Source organism: Herpailurus yagouaroundi, unplaced genomic scaffold (assembly GCF_014898765.1).
Source record: "Herpailurus yagouaroundi ecotype Mexico unplaced genomic scaffold, PumYag 180, whole genome shotgun sequence".
Taxonomy (NCBI): domain Eukaryota; kingdom Metazoa; phylum Chordata; class Mammalia; order Carnivora; family Felidae; genus Herpailurus; species Herpailurus yagouaroundi.
In genome coordinates this window covers 15171893-15192743 of record NW_024412411.1, presented here as the reverse complement: position 1 = coordinate 15192743, position 20851 = coordinate 15171893, and the positions used below count along the sequence as shown (strand labels likewise).

Genomic DNA, 20851 nt, shown 5'->3' with positions numbered 1-20851 from the left:
AAAACTACTGTTTTTTCTTAAAAGCCTTTGTACCCAGTTTGACTTTTTTAAATGATGTGCCTATATTAATAATAAAACCTAATTTTATAAAAGTGAAAAAATAACGAATTGGATTACTCTCTAAAATTCCTTGCATTGAATAGTCCATGATTTTATGTCACTTTAACATTACTGTTTTGAATCACCAGCATCACATCTTCTGAACTTTTTGATGCCTAAAACAAACACTATCAGGAAATCATCAATAACAATCATATTGGTATAAGAACTTCAGCTCAGAACAAGACATATTGGTGATTTGAAACTTTCCAAGTGATAGTTCTCTTTTGAAGGGAGAACTGAGTGACTCTCCCATTATTTATCACCTATAGCACATTGCAAAAATATCACAAATTCTTCCTCTCCCTGTGTCCACGATCTTGCATGACTTTGCAGCTTCTCACACCGAGATGGAATCTATTTCTTCTCCCGCCTGGCCTTTTTACCTGATTTGATGGAAAGAATGCAGTAGTGATATGCCAGTTCCAAGCATTAGCCTCAAAAATACTTAAAAGGGTCTGTTCTAGTTCTTAGAACTTTGCCAATCTACCATAGGAACAAGCCAAGGCTAGCTTCTTACTGGATAAAGAAAGACACCTGGCCCTCCTAGCTCAAGCTAACAAGTCAAACCCTAGGAACAGAGCTACCAAGCTGATTTGCAACTGACCAGACACATGAATGAACACAGTCAAAACCAGAACCATCAGCCGAGCTCAGCAAAAATAGAATCCTGAGTTAAATAAATTTGAAATGTTCTGTTATGCAGCAAAAGCTAACTTCTATGTAGTTCCTTCAAAATTTGTGATTACTTTTTATTTATTAATTTTCCTTCCCTGTAACGATCACTAGTAGTTATCTATTTAACATCCATTTTCCTCCCTTCAGCCTTGTTAACAGAACCCTATTTTTGTTAGGAAGCCATCCCTCCTCCATGAGGCTCAGAGCCCCAGACGAAGACCCTGCTTAATCTAACCAACAATTTTCCTATCCCTTTGCAATGATTGGTTTAGGGCCAGTCCTATACACCAATTCTGGTCAATGAAACCTGAAAAGAGTCACTGGGGGTACTGGGATAGGTTTCTCGGTTTTAAGAAAGTTACATGAAGAGATGATCACTTTTTCCCTCTGTACATTAACGTAACTAAAAGTGACACCTGAAGTTGTGGCAACCATTTTGAAACTTCAAAGAGAACAACCGGACAAAAAAAAGTTCTATACAAAACTTTAGCAGTTCAAATGTTCCATCAAATAAAAAATCAAATAATGGCCAATATTCACAATCAATGACTTTCTCAACCTGCAATGTAATGGTATTAAACACAAATACACACTCCCTCAACTCACTGCATGAAATGTAACAGAAATCACCCAACTTAGTAAATTTCACATCAGCCTGGGGTAACTGAAGCAAGGAAAGTGAAATGAGTCTGCTTTAATTCAACTAAAGTCTTGTTCTGCAGCAGAAAATAACCACAAAATAGCAAGAAATCTTGTTAGATATCCACTAGTTCAATACCAAAACGATAGTCATTTTCTACACAACAGGGGAAGCCCACAGGTGATAAATGAATGTAGGGGAAGTTAGAAATTTTATAGCGTTAGAGCTGTATTTTATGGTTAAAGAGACCATCTAGCACTTTTCCTTTTAAAGTAAGCTTTACATTCAATGCGAACTTGAACTCACCACCCTGAGATCAAGAGTTCATGCTCTACCGACTGAGCCTGTCAGAAGCCCCTGATGTGGGTCTTGCTCCCAATTTCCTTGGTAAAAGCCATCTAGGCTCATTTCCCCTAGATCAGTGTGTGTCAGACTGTAGGTTGAGATGATTATTAAGTTGTGCAATCAACTTAGTGTGTCACAATCACATTACCAAAAGAAAAAAAAAGGCATAGAAAACATCAGAATACATCATACATGGTAAGTGTATTGTTTCATGAAACTTTTAAAAATGTTTATTTGAGAGAGAGAGAGAGAGAGAGAGAGAGAGAGAGAGAGATTAAGTGGGGGAGGGGCAGAGAGAGGGGGACAGAAAATCCCAAGAGCAGCTCTGCGCTGACAGCTGCTAGCCCAACAATGCAGGGCTTGAACTCACAAACAGTGAGATCATTACCTGAGCCAAAGCCAGATGCTAAACTGACTGAGCCACCTTGACGCCCTGGAACTTTTTTTTTTTCTTAACTTTATTTATTTTGAGAGACAGAGGTGAGGAGGGGCAGAGAGTGGGAGAGAATCCCAAGCAGGCTCCACACTGTCAGCACAGAGCCCAATGCGGGGCTCCGTCCCAAGAACCATGAGATCGTGACCTGAGCTGAAATCGAGTCTGAGGCTCAATTGACTGAGCCACCCAGCCACCCCTTGAAAAGAAACTTTAAAATCATTTAATTTAAATCCAGCCCTTTTCCAGTATTCTGTGGGATGATAAACCTAAGTTATATCCCAATCCTTTCTTAGCCAATTTTTTTGCCTCCTAAACGCCCCAAGACTTCATCATATTTGTCATGTCTGCAATAGCAACCATCTTTTCCTTAACATTCATTTATTTTGAGAGACAGCGTGTGTGTGAGCAGAGGAGGGGCAGAGAGAGAGAGAGAGAGAGAGAGAGAAAGAGAATATCCCAAGCAGGCTCTGTGCTATCAACGTGGAGCCCAACACGGGGTTCAATCTCACAAACTGTGAGATCATGACCTGAGCTGAAATTGAGAGTCACCATTGAGCCACCCAGGTGCCCCAGCAACCACCTACCCTTCTTCATAGATTTCTTCTGACTCAAGTCCCTCCCCACAGAGGACAACATGGCTCCCAGCCTCTGCCTTATTTCCTATTGCTGAAAGGTATTTTTCTTTTGGGGGCAAATGTGGAGAGAAGGGGAGAAGGGGGAAAAATCATTCTATTCATTATTCAAATGGACCAAAGAAAACCAAGATAGAGCCAGAGACTGATAACAAGACTAAATAGTTTAGAAAAGAAATGAGAACCTATCAACAGAGTTGTCAGTGCCAGGAGTTTCTGAGAAAAGGGAGGCACAGGACCTCAGGTCAGCTCCAGGAAGAATCAGCTTCACGGTATTCAGTAGTGACATATTCAGTAGTACTGGACACTACGCTCAGAGAGAACCCATGCTTAGTTTAATGACTCCGCTGTTCCCATCTTGACATTCTTAGTAATTTTCTTTGAACTTAAATTTTGTAAGTAAAGTCCACTGGGACTGGGCAGCATGTATATGAAGAGGGGATATGTGCAAAAGTATGTCTACTGTCCCTTGCCTCTCTATTCATATGTAGCATTTGCGATTCCCGTGGGCAAAGAATTACATTGGAACCATGTGTAGAACTCAGCAAGACTCAACATGAGTGCAGGGCAAGCATGTTACATCTACAACAGAGTAGGCAGGGGTACTGACAACCCGAAGAGGCCCTGCTTTCAATGTGAACCAGAACTTGGTTTGAACAAAGAAGACAAGGTATTTAAAGAAACTTGAACTAAGCAAAGCTATTCTTGCTTATGTTACTTCCTTGTATTAGTCAACCATTTACACTAAAGATGACACAGAAAAAAAAGGGAAAGATAGGATAATGGATGGTTGTTTTCCTTTGTCCTAAAATCAGTAAGTCAAATGCAGAGAATGTTGGTAGAACGTGTGGTATCAAGAAATGAAATAAAAGTTAATTTGTCCCGCATTTTCACTGTACTGGCAAGAACTGAACACACGTGAAAGTACAAGCTAATAAATACCAACTGCATAATTTTAATAGGAGTTAGATGCTTTTATGCTTGCATTGAAAACTGCCATCATACAATATGAAGATTAATGGTAAAATTCATGCTAATGCAAAATCTTAACTCAGAATGGCATTTTTACTTAGAATGGCATTAAAAGCAAATTTTAAAATACCGTAAGTTAAGAAGTTACAGAAGGAAAAAGCTTTTGCATTTTTAGTACTTTATTGGTGCCTTTTTCCTGCTTTTTAAACAAGAGGCTTGCAATTTCATTTTGCAACAGGCCCTCAAGTGACCAAAAGTGGCGTTTCTCTGGAATTATCCTGTATTACCCACGTAAAGAGAATTATTCCACATTTCTTTCCCAAAATGCTGTGGGGTCCACTGAAGCACAAGAGTCCAGGAGACTTCTTTCTGAAATCCATACACAAAAATTGTTTTACCCACTCTGGAAAGTATCATGACTTTGGCTCCTTTGGAGGCAATGAACATGATCTTGGCCTAAATGGACAATGTTACAGTGCTTAATACCTCCATGTTAACACATCTGAACAGAATTTATTCCCCACTTTTCAGCTAGAGATCCAGGTGAGCTAAGTGTGCACTTTCAAATGTCCTCGCTGTCCAAAACGCATTTTGTAATCCAGAAAGAAAATAGGTTCCATGATGTGAAGTTACATGAAGAAATTTGTGGCTCATTACAGCACTAGAATGAATACTCAGTGAATAACTGGAAAAGAATTTAGATCAAGCATCAGGCTCTGGGTAGACCCAGATGGATGCCAATTCCTGGTTCCCATTATTCAGGAAACAAAACTACACAAGGCCTTCACATTGTGGTACAGTGAGGCTTGAAAGAATCTGCTGTCCTGGTGAGCTCCTTGCCTCACCACAGAAGACTACAATAGGGATATGGTATCAGTCCCTCATCCAGCTTGAAATCAATTAGGGGGGATTTTTCTCAGGACATACTAGTTTGGGGCAAAGTTCTGGCTTGGTGGCAACTGAAGCAGACTGGCACATTAGTGGCTAGGATTGCAACAGAAATGGGAGACATTCTGGAAATGCCAGAACCACCATCTCTCTCCCTGTCCACATGACACTCTTGGGTATTGTGGTAGAAATGAAAATACTTCTTCATGGTCAGTCTTGGCAGTCTTTTACTGCTTGCTCATTCTTGTGTTTGCATCTTTTCATTCTTTTCCACAAATATTTATTGAGCACCTTTGTGCAAGGCACTGTTCTATGTGCTGGGATTGTACCAGCAAAATAAAACAAATCTACCCTCATTCATAAAGCCTACATCCCAGTGGGAGGAGAAATTAACCAAAGTAAGTTACATTGTATGCTAGATCATTGAAATGTTGAATAAGAAAGCAAGTCAAGGGTCAAGTACACGGAAAGAGATGCAATTTTAAATGTGGCTTTTACATTTTCTGATTCCAGTTATCTAAAGTCTTTAGTGGTCTAGGTTACGGGTTACTGTTCCAATTATCACTCATAGCACTTGTTTCATTGCCTATTTGGTGATCTTTGCGAGCTACCTGACCTAAATTTTCAGCAATCTCAGGAGCCTCAAGATTTAGTTTTAACAGTATCCACAGCAAGGGCAGGCAAACTATAGGTCTGGGAACTAAATATGGCCTACTGCCTGTTTTTATTAACTTCATTGGAACACAGCCAGGCCCATTTGTCTACAGATTGTGTATAGTTGCTTTCACACTATAGCAGCAGAGTTGAGTGAATGTGACAGAGACTGTATGGGCCACAAAGCCTAAAAAATTTACTCCCTAGCTGTTTATAAAAAAGTTTACCAACTGCTGATCCATAGAGATAAACATAGGAACTAATAACAAAAGTGAAATGGGTACCAACATATATAGTTGGAGCAAGTTAATTTGGTACATTAATAGAAATACCCTTTCATTAATTCTGACAGATGAGCATGGAAATAATTGTGTACTGAGCTATTAGCCAAAATGCTGTTTATAGCAATAGAAAAAAAAAACAAAAAACAAAAAACAGAAGCAATGAGCACATCCAAAAAGGTATTAAATATAGGTATATTCGTGGAGATGCAGGGTTTTTATAAAAAAACAAGGCTCATCATCTCAAAATTTGACAAAATTCAGTTTTGTATTTTATGCTGGGTCCCCTCATTTTACTTCCTACCTTATGATTACTCAGGTTTTCTTCATTCCCTCTGCTTCAGGTTAATTCCTCCACATGTCATGTTGGTCCTAACTGGGGGATTTTCTCATTCTTGTTATTTCTTCTTGTTCATAAGTGTATACAAAGCACCTTATGTTTGGAACAAAACAATCAACTACTCTCAAGTCTGATTCCCTCAATCTATTTCTCTTAAGCAATACCTTTCTAGAAAAGCAGATAGTAACACTGTACATACTCCATTTCTTTCATTTTTCAACCCCCTGCATTCAAACTTCTATGTCCTCTTCTCACTTGCTCTAATGGCAAAATATCCACTTAGATTACTTATGGTCTAGCTGCAAACCAAACAGCAGTATATTTTTTAATAGTGCAGATAGCTTAATTAAATCATATGTGCCAACTCTAAATTTTAAATTTAATCACTATTATTACAGAAGAAATACAAAGACATAGGAAATACAATTTCCAGTAAAAATAATGTAATTTAGGGTTTAATGTATATCAAGTACTATTCTGGCTGCTTCCCATGTGTCTAATCATTTGATCCTTAATAACTCTATGAGTATCTTATCCCTGTTTCACACAAGAGGAAACTGAGGTAGATGTTGTTACTTAGCCCAGCTTATAGTTGCACAGTCAAAACTTAAAATTCAGTTTAGTTCTAGAACTTACACTTAATCACTACATTATATAGCTTTCTTTTTTTTGTTTTAATTTTTTAATGTTTTATTTATTTTTAAGACAGAGAGACAGAGCATGAGTGGGGAGGGGCAGAGAGAGAGGGAGACACAGAATCTGAAGCAGGCTCCAGGCTCTGAGCTGTCAGCACAGAGCCCGACGCGGGGCTCGAACTCACAAACTGTGAGATCATGACCTGAGCCGAAGTTGGACACTTAACCAACTGAGCCACCCAGGTGCCCCTATAATAGCTTTCTTCAGGTAAAAGAACTACAAAAATGATCACTACAAAAAAGGGCATACTTTTATTACTTTCAACATTTCTCTTTATCACAATGAAAATAAACTAACACACAGCTTTACAAAAATAAATTTTTATTAAAAGCAGTAGAGTCTGAGCAGGAGACAGTACAAAGAATGTAAACAATGTAAACATCACTACATTCAGCTCAGCCTGATTGAATGCTGAAAGACAACTCTAAATGCTCTATGTGCCCTTACTAGCAAGATACATTAATCTATTATACACAGAAAACACGCTCTAATTTTGATTAGGAAAAAGTATTTTATCGAAGTCGGTCCCAGCGCCAAATACTGGCATCATCACAAACAGCTATAAGAATACTGCTATCCCTGCTAAAACTGGTTTGTCGAATAGCAGCACCACATTTATGATGAGTCAGTGTTGTACATCTAGGGGAAAACAAGACAACAGGTTAAATGCCATTCACAGAATATGTTGTCAGTATCTAACTTAAGCCAGTAAATTAGAAAACAAATAGATGTTCCAAGTCCTATAGAACGCACTGAAAACATCACTAAGAGCTCAACCTCAATTTTCATAAAATTTGGGTACATTTTAAATTAAAAAAGTAACTTGTCACCAGGATACTTATAACCAGTCACTATGATAAAAGATAAATGCTTTAAAATAACTGAGCCGTTTAAATGTTAAAAATGATTTGAGGATGGTACCTTAAGTATCAATTACTTCCTCTATACTGACATAACATTTAAGAAAAAGGCAGTAATTATCAATAAAATTTCTGAATACTTACTTGGCTTTATGAGGATCTTCTACTTCTAAATCCCAAACATAAAGTTTGCCAACTTGATTGCCCAATGCAAGCATCTGTATAAACACATTTTTTTAAACATCCAATTATTAAAATAGGCTATAAAGTATTCAAGCATTCCTAAGACATACTCATATTCCAGAAAAACCTCAGCTCCAGCTTATGGCCATGCTTATAATTATTTCTTTGCCATCTTAAATTTCAGATTTGTAAATGGGGATAAGAGCAACCAATACCTCACAGAAGTACTTTGAGTAAATCAGAAGGCATTCTGCAAATTTATGAAGAACTTTTACAAGTTACATTGTTAGCATGTACTCTTTATTCTGCCTTAAAGAACTGTAGCAAAAACTACAGACAGCTCCTCCAAAGCTTTCTTACAGAAGTAAATACCCAAGTAATTTGTTACTACAAAATCCTAACACCAATCTCCTTAAAATTTTAGATAACTATGGGGCGCCGGGGTGGCTCAGTCAGTTAAGCGTCTGACTTCAGCTCAGGTCATGATCTCACCATTTGTGGGTTCGAGCCCCATGTCAGGCTCTGTGCTGACAACTTGGAGCCTGGAGCCTCCTTCAGGTTCTGTCTCCTCCTCTCTCTGCCCCTCCCCTACTCGTGCTCTGTCTCTCTCTCTCTCTCTCAAAAATAAATAAATGCACACACCAAAAAAAAAAAAAACCCCAAAAAACAAAAAAAAAAAAACCCTTTTAGATAACTAGTACTTTGCCCCATGTGTATTTTTCTTTAGGTTTTTCTACCAAAAATCTACTTACAAAGGTTAACTCTAAACACCAAAACATTAAATCTTAGTAACATGTTACAGAAAGTAAATACCTCACTGCCATGATTGACACCTGCAATTGCATTTATAATAAGCACTGCAGATGGTGTGCAGAGCCACAAAGGTAGAATAAATAACACCAAAAGCCAAAGTAATCAATATAAAATACTGATGTAGAGATTCTTAGAGGGAACCGAAAATGGATGCACAAAAGAAAAGTGAAATTATAATGGTCTAAGTCAAGTAATTTGAGAATGTAAAAATATGTTGCTACCTTTTGCCAGAAATCCATAGAAAACCTCATGTACCAAATGTCACACTGGCTGTAATCGAATCGCCCGAGAATAGTCACATTAGACTCACTGGGTTTAATTTTGTCTATATCATCTTCCATTTTGCCAGGTTTCCAGCACACAATGGCATTTTCACAAGACTTTGAAAGAGAAAAATGAGAAAAAAAAAAGATATGTTATGTAAAGAACTGAATTTAACTTTTGTTTAAAAAGCCTTTTTTCTCTGTATTATCTTTTTAGAATTGACAGTCTTAAAACCTGGTTATCCATCTACTAAATACAGTGATATACATTTATTTATATTTGGAGTCAATGCCCACACTTGACGACAAGAAGTTATATTATCAACAGAATTTAACAATACCCAAAAGCATTATATTATCTGGAATATTCATTTTGAAGTCACAATTTCTCTTCCAAACCAAATTCAGCTCTAGATACTCTGGCATCCAGAGACTTGAGTGTTTTATAGCAAAGGTAAAATTATATAAACTGTATACAAATAGATGGCTCTTCAATGTGTCCCCTGCTTAGAGATAAGATTATAATAGAAGGCAATTAAACGCGTGGTTTAACATCAAGACATTGATATGAGGATAGGACGGAAATAGACTAAGTTACACCTTCTCTATCCTGTAACATCATATCTTTCTTTGCACACGTCTAAGTTAAGCGCCAAGTAGTAAAGAATACGATGGAAGAAAAATTACAACACAGTGGGCACTATTCACATTATAGGTCAGTGGTGTGCCAATTAAGGGACCTTTGGCAATGTCCCTGGCCTTTAGTAGGGAGAGCCCAGAGATGTTGCTGAACATCGTACAATGTACAGGATGGCCTCTCCTATAAAAAAAATTATCTAGCCCAATGTCTCAACAGAACCTAGACTGAGAAATTCTTGTGTAGGTAGAGTGCCTCCTGGAGTTTTACAGGACACAGCCTACACAGTCACATACGGCAGCTCTGTCAGGTTCACTGACCTATAAAATAGTTTAACAGCAGAGGCACAGGAAGATTAGGGAGGAAACAATACCCCTTTTTTTTCTTCCTCTCTGCCTTTTTGAAATCACAGGGCTATATATCTGATATACAAATTCTTTACTGTAAAGTACCTTGGACATTACCTACTCTGATAACTCTTAACTAAGTGCACGATTGGACTGAAAGCCTGTCTACTTCTCTCAAAAGACTCATCTTGGTCCCAACCTTACTGAATGAGAACCTCTACAAGTGAAGGCCAAAACAGAAGAATTGTAACACAGTTCTTCAAGTGCTTGTCACTGACTGCACTGGTAAAGGACCCTTAATTAGTAAAGTGCCCTAATGGAGAACTAAAACTTAAGGAGCTAAAAAGAATTTGACAAGCCTAACAGATGACTACACTTAAAAATCATCTAGAAAGCTTTTTAAAACTAAAATTCCCAGGTCCTTGTGCCAGATTTAGAATCTCCAGGAGTGAGGCCTAGGAATCTATTTTTACAATGTTCTCCCAGTGATTCTGATGCAGAAATAGATTTGAGACCACCAATATAGTTCATTCAGGTCAGCTTCCTGAAACCTAAAATGCAGAAATTCTTTCCTATCATCTGATTAAGTTCTAAGAAAAGAAATTTTAGAGCTGATGGCTTTTTACTTTTACTTCCAAAATGATGGAGTAGATATACTTTCTCCTATTATCCTCATTGTAGCTTGAAAGACTAAATATCAAATATAAAGCAAACATAAGACTCTGAAAGGTACAGAGAAGGCAGTCTGGTTAGGAACCTTGGGATGTGAAGCACATTGAGTTCCTTGGTTTTCTTTTGCCTCATTTACAGACTGGATACTAGAGAAGGCAGCAACTCCCCCATACTAACGGGTAAAGGCCAAAAAAATCCCAACAAAAGCCTGTTCTCTCTGGCCAAAGAACCAGGAAGATAGCAACATAGCAAGAGAGAACATTTTCAAACACTCTACTCTAGCCAAACACCACAGGAAAAAAAAAAAAAAAAAACTGTGGGCCCACCCTCATGTGAACCAGCCAAGGCCCAGTGGGGAGCACTTCTCAGGTGGTTAACTATGCACCTCAAGTGCATCCTCAACTCACCCTATCCCTCATCATAATGAGGTAACTCTTCTCCTTTCCAGCTGGGGTGGTATCAGAGGCGGCCCAGCAGAAAGTTAGCATGTTTACCACCAGCCACAACCCCCAGGGTCAGTGGAGACCACTTGGGAAACAGTAATAAGACACTATCATCTGACTTGCCCCACCACCTGCCAATCATGAAGTAGCGCTCCCTTTCCCCACCTGAAAATTTATCAGAGGAAGCCTACTGCGAAAGATTTAAATAAAATAAGACCCAGAGTCTTGTATAATACTCAAAATATCCAGATCTCAATCAAAAATTCACTTGTCATACCAAGAATCTTAAAATTCTCAATTTTAATGCTAAAAGACAATAAATGCCAACATTGAGATGACATAGATGTTGGAACTACCTAACACGGATTTAGCCACCATAAAAATGCTTCAATGAGCAATTACAAACACACTTAAAACAATTAAAAGTCTCAGCCAAAAAAAAAATAAAAACAATCACATGGAAATTTTAGAACCGAAAAATTACTATAATCAAAATAAGAAAATCAATGGAAAGGTTCAACAGGAGATGAATAGAGTCAATAAATTTAAAGTTAGAACAGAAACTATCCAATCTAAACAAAAGAAAACAAATGTACACAAGAAAGGCCCAGAGGTCCAAATAAAAGATGTAACATTCATATCATTAGAGTTCCAAAAGAAGGGCAGAAGACAGCAGGCCTAAAAAAGAATTTGAATAATGGCTGAAAAGTTTCCAAATCTGGGACAAACTATGTCCCCAAAAGACATAAATCTACTACAAATTCAAGGTGAATAAACCCCAAAAGATAAATTCAAAGAAATCTGTATCAAGGCACATCACATTCAAACTTCTGAAAACTAAAAACACATAAGAAAAAAATCATGAAAGCAGTTAAGACAGAACACTTATGTTTAGGAAAAAAACAATTCCAATGATGTCAGGTATCTCATCAGAAACCACAGACCCTGGAAGGAAGGAGTACAACATTTTTCAAATGTTTAAAGAAAGAATTGTCAACAGAAAAATCCTATAAAGAGCGAATGTACCTTTCAGGAATGAAGGAAAAATGAGGCCATTCTCAAATGAAGAAAAATTAAGAATTTGTCACTGGCAGACCTGCCCTAAAGGAATGATTACAGGCACCTTTATAAACATAAAGGAAATAATATAAGGAATCTTGGAACATCAGGATGAAAGAAAAATGGAAAAAGCAAAATGAGCAAATACAATACCCTCCTTTCCCTCTGGAGTTTTTAAGTTATGTTTGATGGCTGAAGCAAAAATGGTAATACTTTTTGATGTTCTCAAGTATAAAGGGAATATTTAAGACAATTATACTATAAATGGAGGACAAAGTAATATAGAGGAAATAAGATTTCTATACTTCGTATGAAGTGGTAAAATGTTGATACACAGTAGACAGACAAGTTATATAAATATATATTTATACTTATGTTTGCATGGTAGTATATTTTTATTTTATTTTATCTTTTTTTAAATTTTTTTTTTCAACGTTTATTTATTTTTGGAACAGAGAGAGACAGAGCATGAACGGGGGAGGGGCAGAGAGAGAGGGAGACACAGAATCAGAAACAGGCTCCAGTCTCTGAGCCATCAGCCCAGAGCCTGAGCGGGGCTCGAACTCACGGACCGCAAGATCGTGACCTGGCTGAAGTCGGACGCTTAACCGACTGCGCCACCCAGGCGCCCTGCATGGTAGTATATTTTTAGATAATTTTTTACTTTTAATCTATACATATTTTATACCTACTGAACTTTCTTATAGATAGCATAACAAAAATACATAATATATATAAGATATGGCAACAAAATAGGTAATATGCATATATAATGTAACCGCTAGAGGAAACACCAAAAAAGCTACATAAAGAAATGTACTCAACACTACACATAAATCAAAATGGAATTCTAAAAAATATTCGCATAGGGGTGCCTGGCTGGTTTAGTTAGTAGAACATGTGACTCTTCATCTAGGAATTGTGAGTTCAAGCCCCACATTAGGTGTTGAGCCTACTAAAAAAAAAAAAAAAAAAAAAAAAAAAAAAAAAAAAAAATAGGTGTTCATATAACCTATATGAAATTAGGGGAAAAGCCCAGATAAAAGAAAATAAGAAAAAAAAAAATTAAAGGATCCAGTCATTAAGACATAGCAATAACAAGCAACCCACAGAGCAGCTAAACATCATAAAACTGAAAGCAGTATGGGAAAAATCCACAATTACAGCTGGAAACTTCCCCATCTCTCACTAGTTGATAAAATAAGTAGACAGAAAAAGCAGTGCAGATATGGAATTCAACCACGCCATCAACAAGAGCAGCTAACTCACATTTACAGAACTTACACACAAACAGAACTGCACATCCATTTCAAGCTCCTATGGAACATATACCTCAGATAGGGTCATACAATAAATCTCAAAAAGTTTAAAAGAGCCAAGATCATCAAGAGTATGCTGTGACCACAATGGAATCAAACTGAAATCAATAAGAGAAAGATACCAAGAAAATCTCCAGCACCTAGAAACTAAACAACACACTTCGTATCAAAATTAATGGGGTGCCTGGGTGGCTCAGTCGGTTGAGCATCTGACTCCATGGGTTCGAGCCCCGTGTCGGGCTCTGGGCTGATGGCTCGGAGCCTGGAGCCTGCTTCTGATTCTGTGTCTCCCTCTCTCTCTGTCCCTCCCCCGTTCATGCTCTGTCTCTCTCTGTCTCAAAAATAAATAAAAACGTTAAAATAAATAAATAAATAAATAAATAAAATAAAAAAAAAATTAGTGAAATGCAGCTAAAGCAGTGCTGACAGGAAAATTTACAGCATCTAATACTTACTTTAGAAAAGTCTCAACTCAATAATCTAAGCTCTCTTGGAGCACCTGGGTGGCTCAGTCAGTTAAGCGTCCTGACTTCAACCCCAATCACAATCTCACCGTTCATAGGTTCAAGCCCCACATCAGGCTCTGTGCTGACAGCTCAGAGCCTGGAGCCTGCTTTGGATTCTGTGTCTCCTTCTCTCTCTCTCAAAAATAAATAAGCATTACAAAAAAATTTTTAACATTTATTCAATTTTGAAAGGCAGAGAGAGTGCGAATGGGGGAGGGGTAGAGAGAGGAGGAGACAGAAACAGAAGCAGGCTCCAGGCTCCGAGCTATCAGCACAGAGCCTGATGAGGGGCTCAAACTCAGGGACCGCGAGATGATGACCTGAGCCGAAGTCGGCCACTTACCCGACTGAGCCACCCAGGCACCCCAAAAAAATTTTTTTTAATAATCTAAGCTCCCACACCTTAAGAAATTGGCAAAAGAGCAAAATACATCCATGGGAAATAAAAGAAGACATAGAAAATTGATGAGTCCTTACCAAGACTGACAAAAAAAGAAGACAATAAATTACCAATTTCAGGAATGAAACAGGGCCATCAGTAGAGGCCATGCAGTTATCAAAAGGGCAGTAAGAATACTACAAACAACTCTACACACAATTTTTACTTTAAATACAATGGACCGGGGCGCCTGAGTGGCGCAGTCGGTTAAGCGTCCGACTTCAGCCAGGTCACGATCTCGCGGTCCGTGAGTTCGAGCCCCGCGTCGGGCTCTGGGCTGATGGCTCAGAGCCTAGAGCCTGTTTCCGATTCTGTGTCTCCCTCTCTCTCTGCCCCTCGCCCGTTCATGCTCTGTCTCTCTCTGTCCCAAAAATAAATAAACGTTGAAAAAAAAAAATTAAAATAAATAAATAAATAAATAAATACAATGGACCAATTCCTCAAACAGCACAAATTACCACAACTCACACAATATAAAATAGTTAATTTCAACAGTCAGTTCTTTTAACTATCAGGGAAACAATCTGTTATCCTTAAAACTCTCCCTCAAAAATTTCTAGGCCCAGATGATTTAACTGGAGAATTCTAACAACCATTTATGAAGAATTAACATCAATTCTATAAACACCAATTCTATCAATTCCAGAAAATAGGAGGGAAAACTTCCCAATTCATTTTATAAAGCCGGTATTATCAATAGGAAAACCAGACAAAGACATTACAAAAAACTTCAGACTAATATCAGTCTCATGAACACAAATACAGAAATATTTAACAAAATACCAACTATTAGCAACATATATAAAAATTATACACTATGACCAAATAAACTTATTCCAGGGACTGGAATCAATATTAAAAAAAACAATGACAGGGTGCCTGGGTGGCTCAGAGCAGAGCATGCTTGGGATTCTCTGTCCTCCACTCTCTGTCCCTTCCCCCAATCACACACACTTTCTCTTTCTCAAAGTAAATAAACTTAAAAAAAAGAAATACACTGCATTAACAGGCTAAGGAAGAAAAACCACATGACCATACCAAGTGATAGAGAAAAAACATTTAACAAATTCAACAAGGATTTCATGATAAAACTCTCAAAAAACTAGTAAGGGAGACAGTTCTCAACTTGATAGAGAACATCTACAAAAAACAGCTAATTGTCAAACACTGAATTCTTTCCCCTTTAACATCAGAAACAAGTCAAGAACGTCTGATCTTAACATCACTATTCAACATAGAACTGTAAGTCTACCAGTGCAATAAGGCAAGATCAGAAAGGAAACTATACAACTGCCCCTATTTGCAGATGACATGATAGTCTATGTAAAAAAATCCCAAGTCCTCAAAAAAAAACCCTCCTAGAATTAGGTCACAGGATTAAAGGTCAATATGTAAAAATCAACTGCATTCCTATATACTAGCAATAAACACATAGAAATAAGGAATATCATTTGCAACCACAAAAAAGAGAAGTACTTAAGTATAAATCTAACAAAGTATGTACACGACTTCTACGCTAAAAGCTACATAATGCTGATAATAAAAATCAAAGATCTAAATAAATGGACAGACATGCTATGTTCATGAACTGGAGAGCAGAGCAAAGATATTAGTCCCCCACCAAACTGATATATAGGTTTAACATAATAGCAATCAAAATCTCCCTTGCCCATAAAACTCCTGGCAAGATTTTTTATAAAATGTAGACAAGATTATTCTAAAATTTAAGTGGGAAGTCAAAGGAATCAAAATAACTAAAACAACTTTGAAAAAGAATAAAATGGAAGAAATCACTTAACCAATTCCAAGACTTACTATAGAGCCACAGTAACCAAGACTGCATATAGCAGTGGTAGAGGGAAATTGAACAGAAAAACCAGAAAAGGCCTCATACAAGTAGGCCAAACAACTTTGACCAAAATGCAAAAGCAGTTCAAAGGAGAAAGAATAGTTTTTCAACAAATGGTGCTGAATAATTGGCTATCCACAGGCAAAAAAATGAACTACTACCTAAACCTCATACAAAAATTGACTCAAAATAGATCATACGTTAATATAAACTGTAACACGACAAAATGCAGGAAAAATTCCTTAGGATCCAGAGTGTGAAGAGCTTTTAAATGTAACATCAAAAGCACAATCCATAAAATAATTTTCTTCAAACAAAATTCAATAAATTGAAATTCATCAAAATTAAAACCATTTGCTCTACAAAAGACCCTGTTAAGAGGATGAAAAGACAAGCTACAGATTGGAAGAAATTTTTGCAAACTACATATCTGACACAGGATTCATATTCAGAATATATTCAGAACTCTCAAGACTCAACAATAAAAAAAAAAAAAAACACACAAAACCAATCCAATTAGAAAATGAGCAAAAGATATGAAGAGACATCATCGAAAAGGATATATGGATGGTAAATAAGCACATGAAAAAGATGTTCAACATCACTAGCCATCAGGGAAATGCAAATTAAGACCACGATGAGGTATCACTACACACCTATCAGAACAGCTAAAATAAAAAATAGTGACAGTACCAAATGCCGGCGAAGATTCGGAGACACTGGATCTTTCATACATTGCTGGTGGGAATGTAAAATGGCACGGCCACTCTGGAAAATAGTTTGGCAGTTTCTTAAAAAACTAAACAAACTTAACCATGACCCAGCAATTGCCATTCTAGGCATTTATCCCAGAGAAATGAAAACAAGTCCACACAAAAACCTGAACACGATTGTTCATTAGAAGCTTTATTTGTAATAGCCCCAAACTGCAAAGGACCAAAATGTCCTACAATAGATGAATAGTTAAATAAACTGTGGTACAGCCGTACCATGGAATACTACTCAGCAATAAAAAGGGGAAACTATTGATACACACAACAACTTGGATGGCATTATACTGAGTGAAAAAAACCAATCTTAAAAGGTCCCATACTGTTAACATTCCTGAACTGACAAAATTCACATGTGATAAAATGATGACATAGAACTATACGCACACATTGTACAATGTCAATTTCCTAAATTTGATATTGTATTATAGTTAGGTGAGATGTATGTGGGAGAAATCGGGTGAAGGGCAATATGGGACTTCTCTGCTTTGAAACTTACTGTCAATCTAATTATTTCAAGGTCAAAACTTTAAAAAAAGGAAAAACTATACCTGGAAGGCCAAGAAAAAAGTTAGGCTCTGCCCAAGAAAATATGCAATGCCCTGAAATCCACATCAAGAAAGGAGACTGGACAGCAATTTTTCCAAATATGACAATCCTAAATATTCAGATAACATCACCAACAACTACTCTAAATTATCAGCAAAAAATATGTAAATATACATCAACACTTTAGAGATCAGGGGTTGGCAAACTACAGCCCATAGCCAACCCCAGCTGTTTTTGTAAATACAAATTTACCAAAATGGACACAAACATACCAAAAAACCCACCACTGGCTTTAGAAATTGGGTTATTTTATAGCATCAGATATCAGAGAAGAATATCATCTCACAAGTTAACATTTTTCCTATTATTACAGCACAAGTTATAACAATTCATCAGGATGTTTTATGCCTAAAACAAATTTCCAAATCTATGAGACTTCAAGGAAGAAAAAAAAAGGAATTTCTGCCATCTGCCATCCAATTTACCAAACTATATGAAAAAACTGTGCTCCCTGAAAAGTTCCAACTCACACAAACACAAATAACAGAAGTACAGCTTAACAACAGTTAGCATACCTTGGAAAGTATCAAATCACCTAACCATCGCACACAATCGACATAATTCCTATGTATGTCTCTGGTGGAAAAGTCAGGAAAGTGAATTTTCTGAGAAATAAATGGCCTGAAATGGAAATGTCAAAAGTTAAAAGAAAAAAAGATAGTAGAATCACACTAATTTTCACTTAAAAGATTTATAAAACTTTAATAAATACAATAAGCTATCTAAAGTTAAGCATTAACAGTCTATGAAAGTCAATATATCTAGATTATTTCAAAAGATCATCATCTTTCTAGAACAATGACATATCATTCCAAAGACTGCTAAAGAGACAGCTAGATGAGAGTCCTGCCTTGAGCAACAATCTCTGGAAATGGTATCTGACAAGAATCTGGCATTTAATAAGACTTTTCCTGTATTTGGGTAAGTAAAACATACTGCTATACATACATACATACATACATATACAAATACATAAACAAATATTATACTAACCCCTTGGGTTCTAAAAGAGAAATCTGGAAGTTGTACTAATTCTCAGAGGCCACTGAGGTCTCATAAATGTTAATGCATTGAAATATTTGTTGATGGGTTATAAATTTAACTGATAATCTATTAATAATCTGGTTTGAAAAAGAGAAAATAAATGCTAGCTCTTTGTTAAAAAAGAATTGTAAACAAAGTTAATAAATGGAGACTTATGACAGTTACAGTGAAAGTGCTAACAGCCTGATCAGATACTGAAAAGACAGTTACTGAATTAAAGAATCGTAACATTTCAGGGGTGCCTGGGTGGCTCAAGTTGGTTAAGCGTCTGACTTCAGTGATTCATGGGTTTGAGCCCTACATTGGGCTCTGTGCTGACAGCTCAGAGCCTGGAGTCTGCTCTGGATTCTGTGTCTCCCTCTCTCCCTGCCCCTCCCCTACTCGGCACTCTGTCTCTCTCTCAAAAATAAGTAAACAATAAAAAAACATAAGCATTTCAAAAACAGGTTTCAATTGGAACTTTTCAAAAATAAAAAAAAAAAGAAGATTGCCTGGCTGGCTCAAAGGGTGGAGTGTGTGTCTCTTGATCTTGGGGTTGTAGGTTCAAGCCCCACATTGGGTGGAAAGATTACTTAAAAAATGAAAATCTTTATATTAAGAAAACTTCCCACTCAAAATCTCTTGAAGGAGGTTCCAGCTTTTGAATTTTCTCCATCTAAAAAAGGGATCATCGTTTAAAGGAAAGAATTACATTATCATGAATCAAAGCCAAGAAACCCATTTAAAAAATCAGGATTTACTGACGTGACTAAAAATTAAGAGTGCTGACAAATAATGCTAGCAACATTATTCAGAAGGACCCTTTACTCTATCCCACAGCAATTTTAAGCAGCTTAACATTGTTATAATGTAAAAAGCCAAGCATATACATACCTAAATAAGTAAAACATGCTACTAAATTAAGATGAAAACGCAATTTAAAGGGGATTTTGAAAAATGAGCCACAAACATTAGACTAAAAGCAAAGGGCTATATTTAAAATCGGTAAATTTTATGGTATGTAAACTGTAAGGGATTATGTAAAAATTTTGGATAAAGTAAAACACATCATCAATCCAACAGCAAGAAATAACTGTTTTAAATAGCACAATTTACCTGTTAGTTTTATTTGGGTTATAATCATAAGATTCTTTAATTGCATTCATCATTCTCTTTGAATTGATCCTCCAAAGTTTAAGAGAGTGATCCATACCACAGGACATTATTTTTTCACCCAAAAGATCATAATCCTGTACGTAAAACAAAAAAGCTTAGACATACAAAATTGCCCAAATTAGACTATCCAATTTTCATCTGAGGTACAGTGTAGTGAAAATTGTATTTTAAGTCACAAACACTTTGAGTTTCATCTAGGTAGCCCATAAATCAGAGCTGTTACTGATTTCAAGATTTAATTTTATCTGATTTGTCACCATAGCATATATGAGCTTATATAAGTCAAGAAAGTAAATTGTTTGAATTTAGTTTTATCTATTCAATTATTTTTAAATACTACCTTTGCTTGATTTTAAAGGTAAATAGAATGCTGAAGTAATTATTCTATGATGCAAAGACCTGAGTTAAGTTTGTTTTCTTTGTCTATTAAAAAATGAAATTGACAGCTGTATGTGAAAATATACAATGAGTCTTTGAACAACTGAAATTTTGCTTTATGTGTATATTTAAGTCAAAATACTTCAGTTGCATTAGGTAAGTTCACTTTTAAAAAGAAAAAAGGTCTAAAAAAAGGAAATAATGTATTTTAACTTTTTCATTTGCTATATACCAATTGTTAAGACTGCTAACAGATCATCCATTGTAATAACCTTAATGTACCTATTTCATAAAGCAATGAGGCACAGAGATGCTCTTTAACTTAGCATGTGATTCATGTGTTAATGAAAATCTCACACATCAGTCCTTCTAGTGGAAGTCCTCCTGTATTATAGAGAAGAGGAAATAGACTGTGTACTGCTCTCATTTTAAGAAATAACAATAGGGGCACCTGGGTGGCTCAGTAGGTTAAGCGCCTGACTTCGGCTCAGGTCACAATCTCACAGTTTGTGTGTTTGAGCCCCGGGTTGGGCTCTGTGCTGACAGTTCAGAGCCTAGAGCCTGCCTTGGATTCTGTGTCTCCCTCTCTCTCTGCTCCTCCCTCATTCATGCTCTGCCTCTATCTCTCAAAAATAAATAAAAGTTAAAAAAAATTTAAAAAAACAAAGAAAGAAAGAAATAACAATAGAAGGGTGCCTGGCTGGCTCAGTCAGTAGAGCATGCAACTCTTGATCTTGGGGATATGAACTTGAGCCACACACTCGGTGCAGAGATTATCTAAAAATAAAATCTTAAATAGAAAGAAAGAAAGAAAGAAAGAAAGAAAGAAAGAAAGAAAGAAAGA

At 36.7% G+C, this 20851-nt stretch overlaps 1 protein-coding gene across 6 annotated transcripts in view; it reads right to left on the bottom strand.

Annotated features, from left to right (window-relative positions):
• Positions 1-6899: 6899 nt before the first annotated feature.
• EED (embryonic ectoderm development) overlaps positions 6900-20851 on the bottom strand; it is a 197384-nt gene continuing 183432 nt past the window's right edge. For 5 of the 6 annotated variants that reach the window (XM_040489558.1, XM_040489557.1, XM_040489560.1 and 2 more), the window contains 6 exons: positions 19570-19703; positions 17946-18051; positions 16745-16819; positions 8739-8897; positions 7666-7739; positions 6900-7300 (listed from right to left, as the gene is read on the bottom strand). In XM_040489558.1, coding sequence (XP_040345492.1) covers positions 7174-7300; positions 7666-7739; positions 8739-8897; positions 16745-16819; positions 17946-18051; positions 19570-19703 — 675 coding nt within the window. In that variant the 3' untranslated portion in view covers positions 6900-7173. The remainder of the gene's footprint in view (positions 7301-7665; positions 7740-8738; positions 8898-16744; positions 16820-17945; positions 18052-19569; positions 19704-20851) is intronic. The other variant, XM_040489556.1, reaches the window with a different exon arrangement.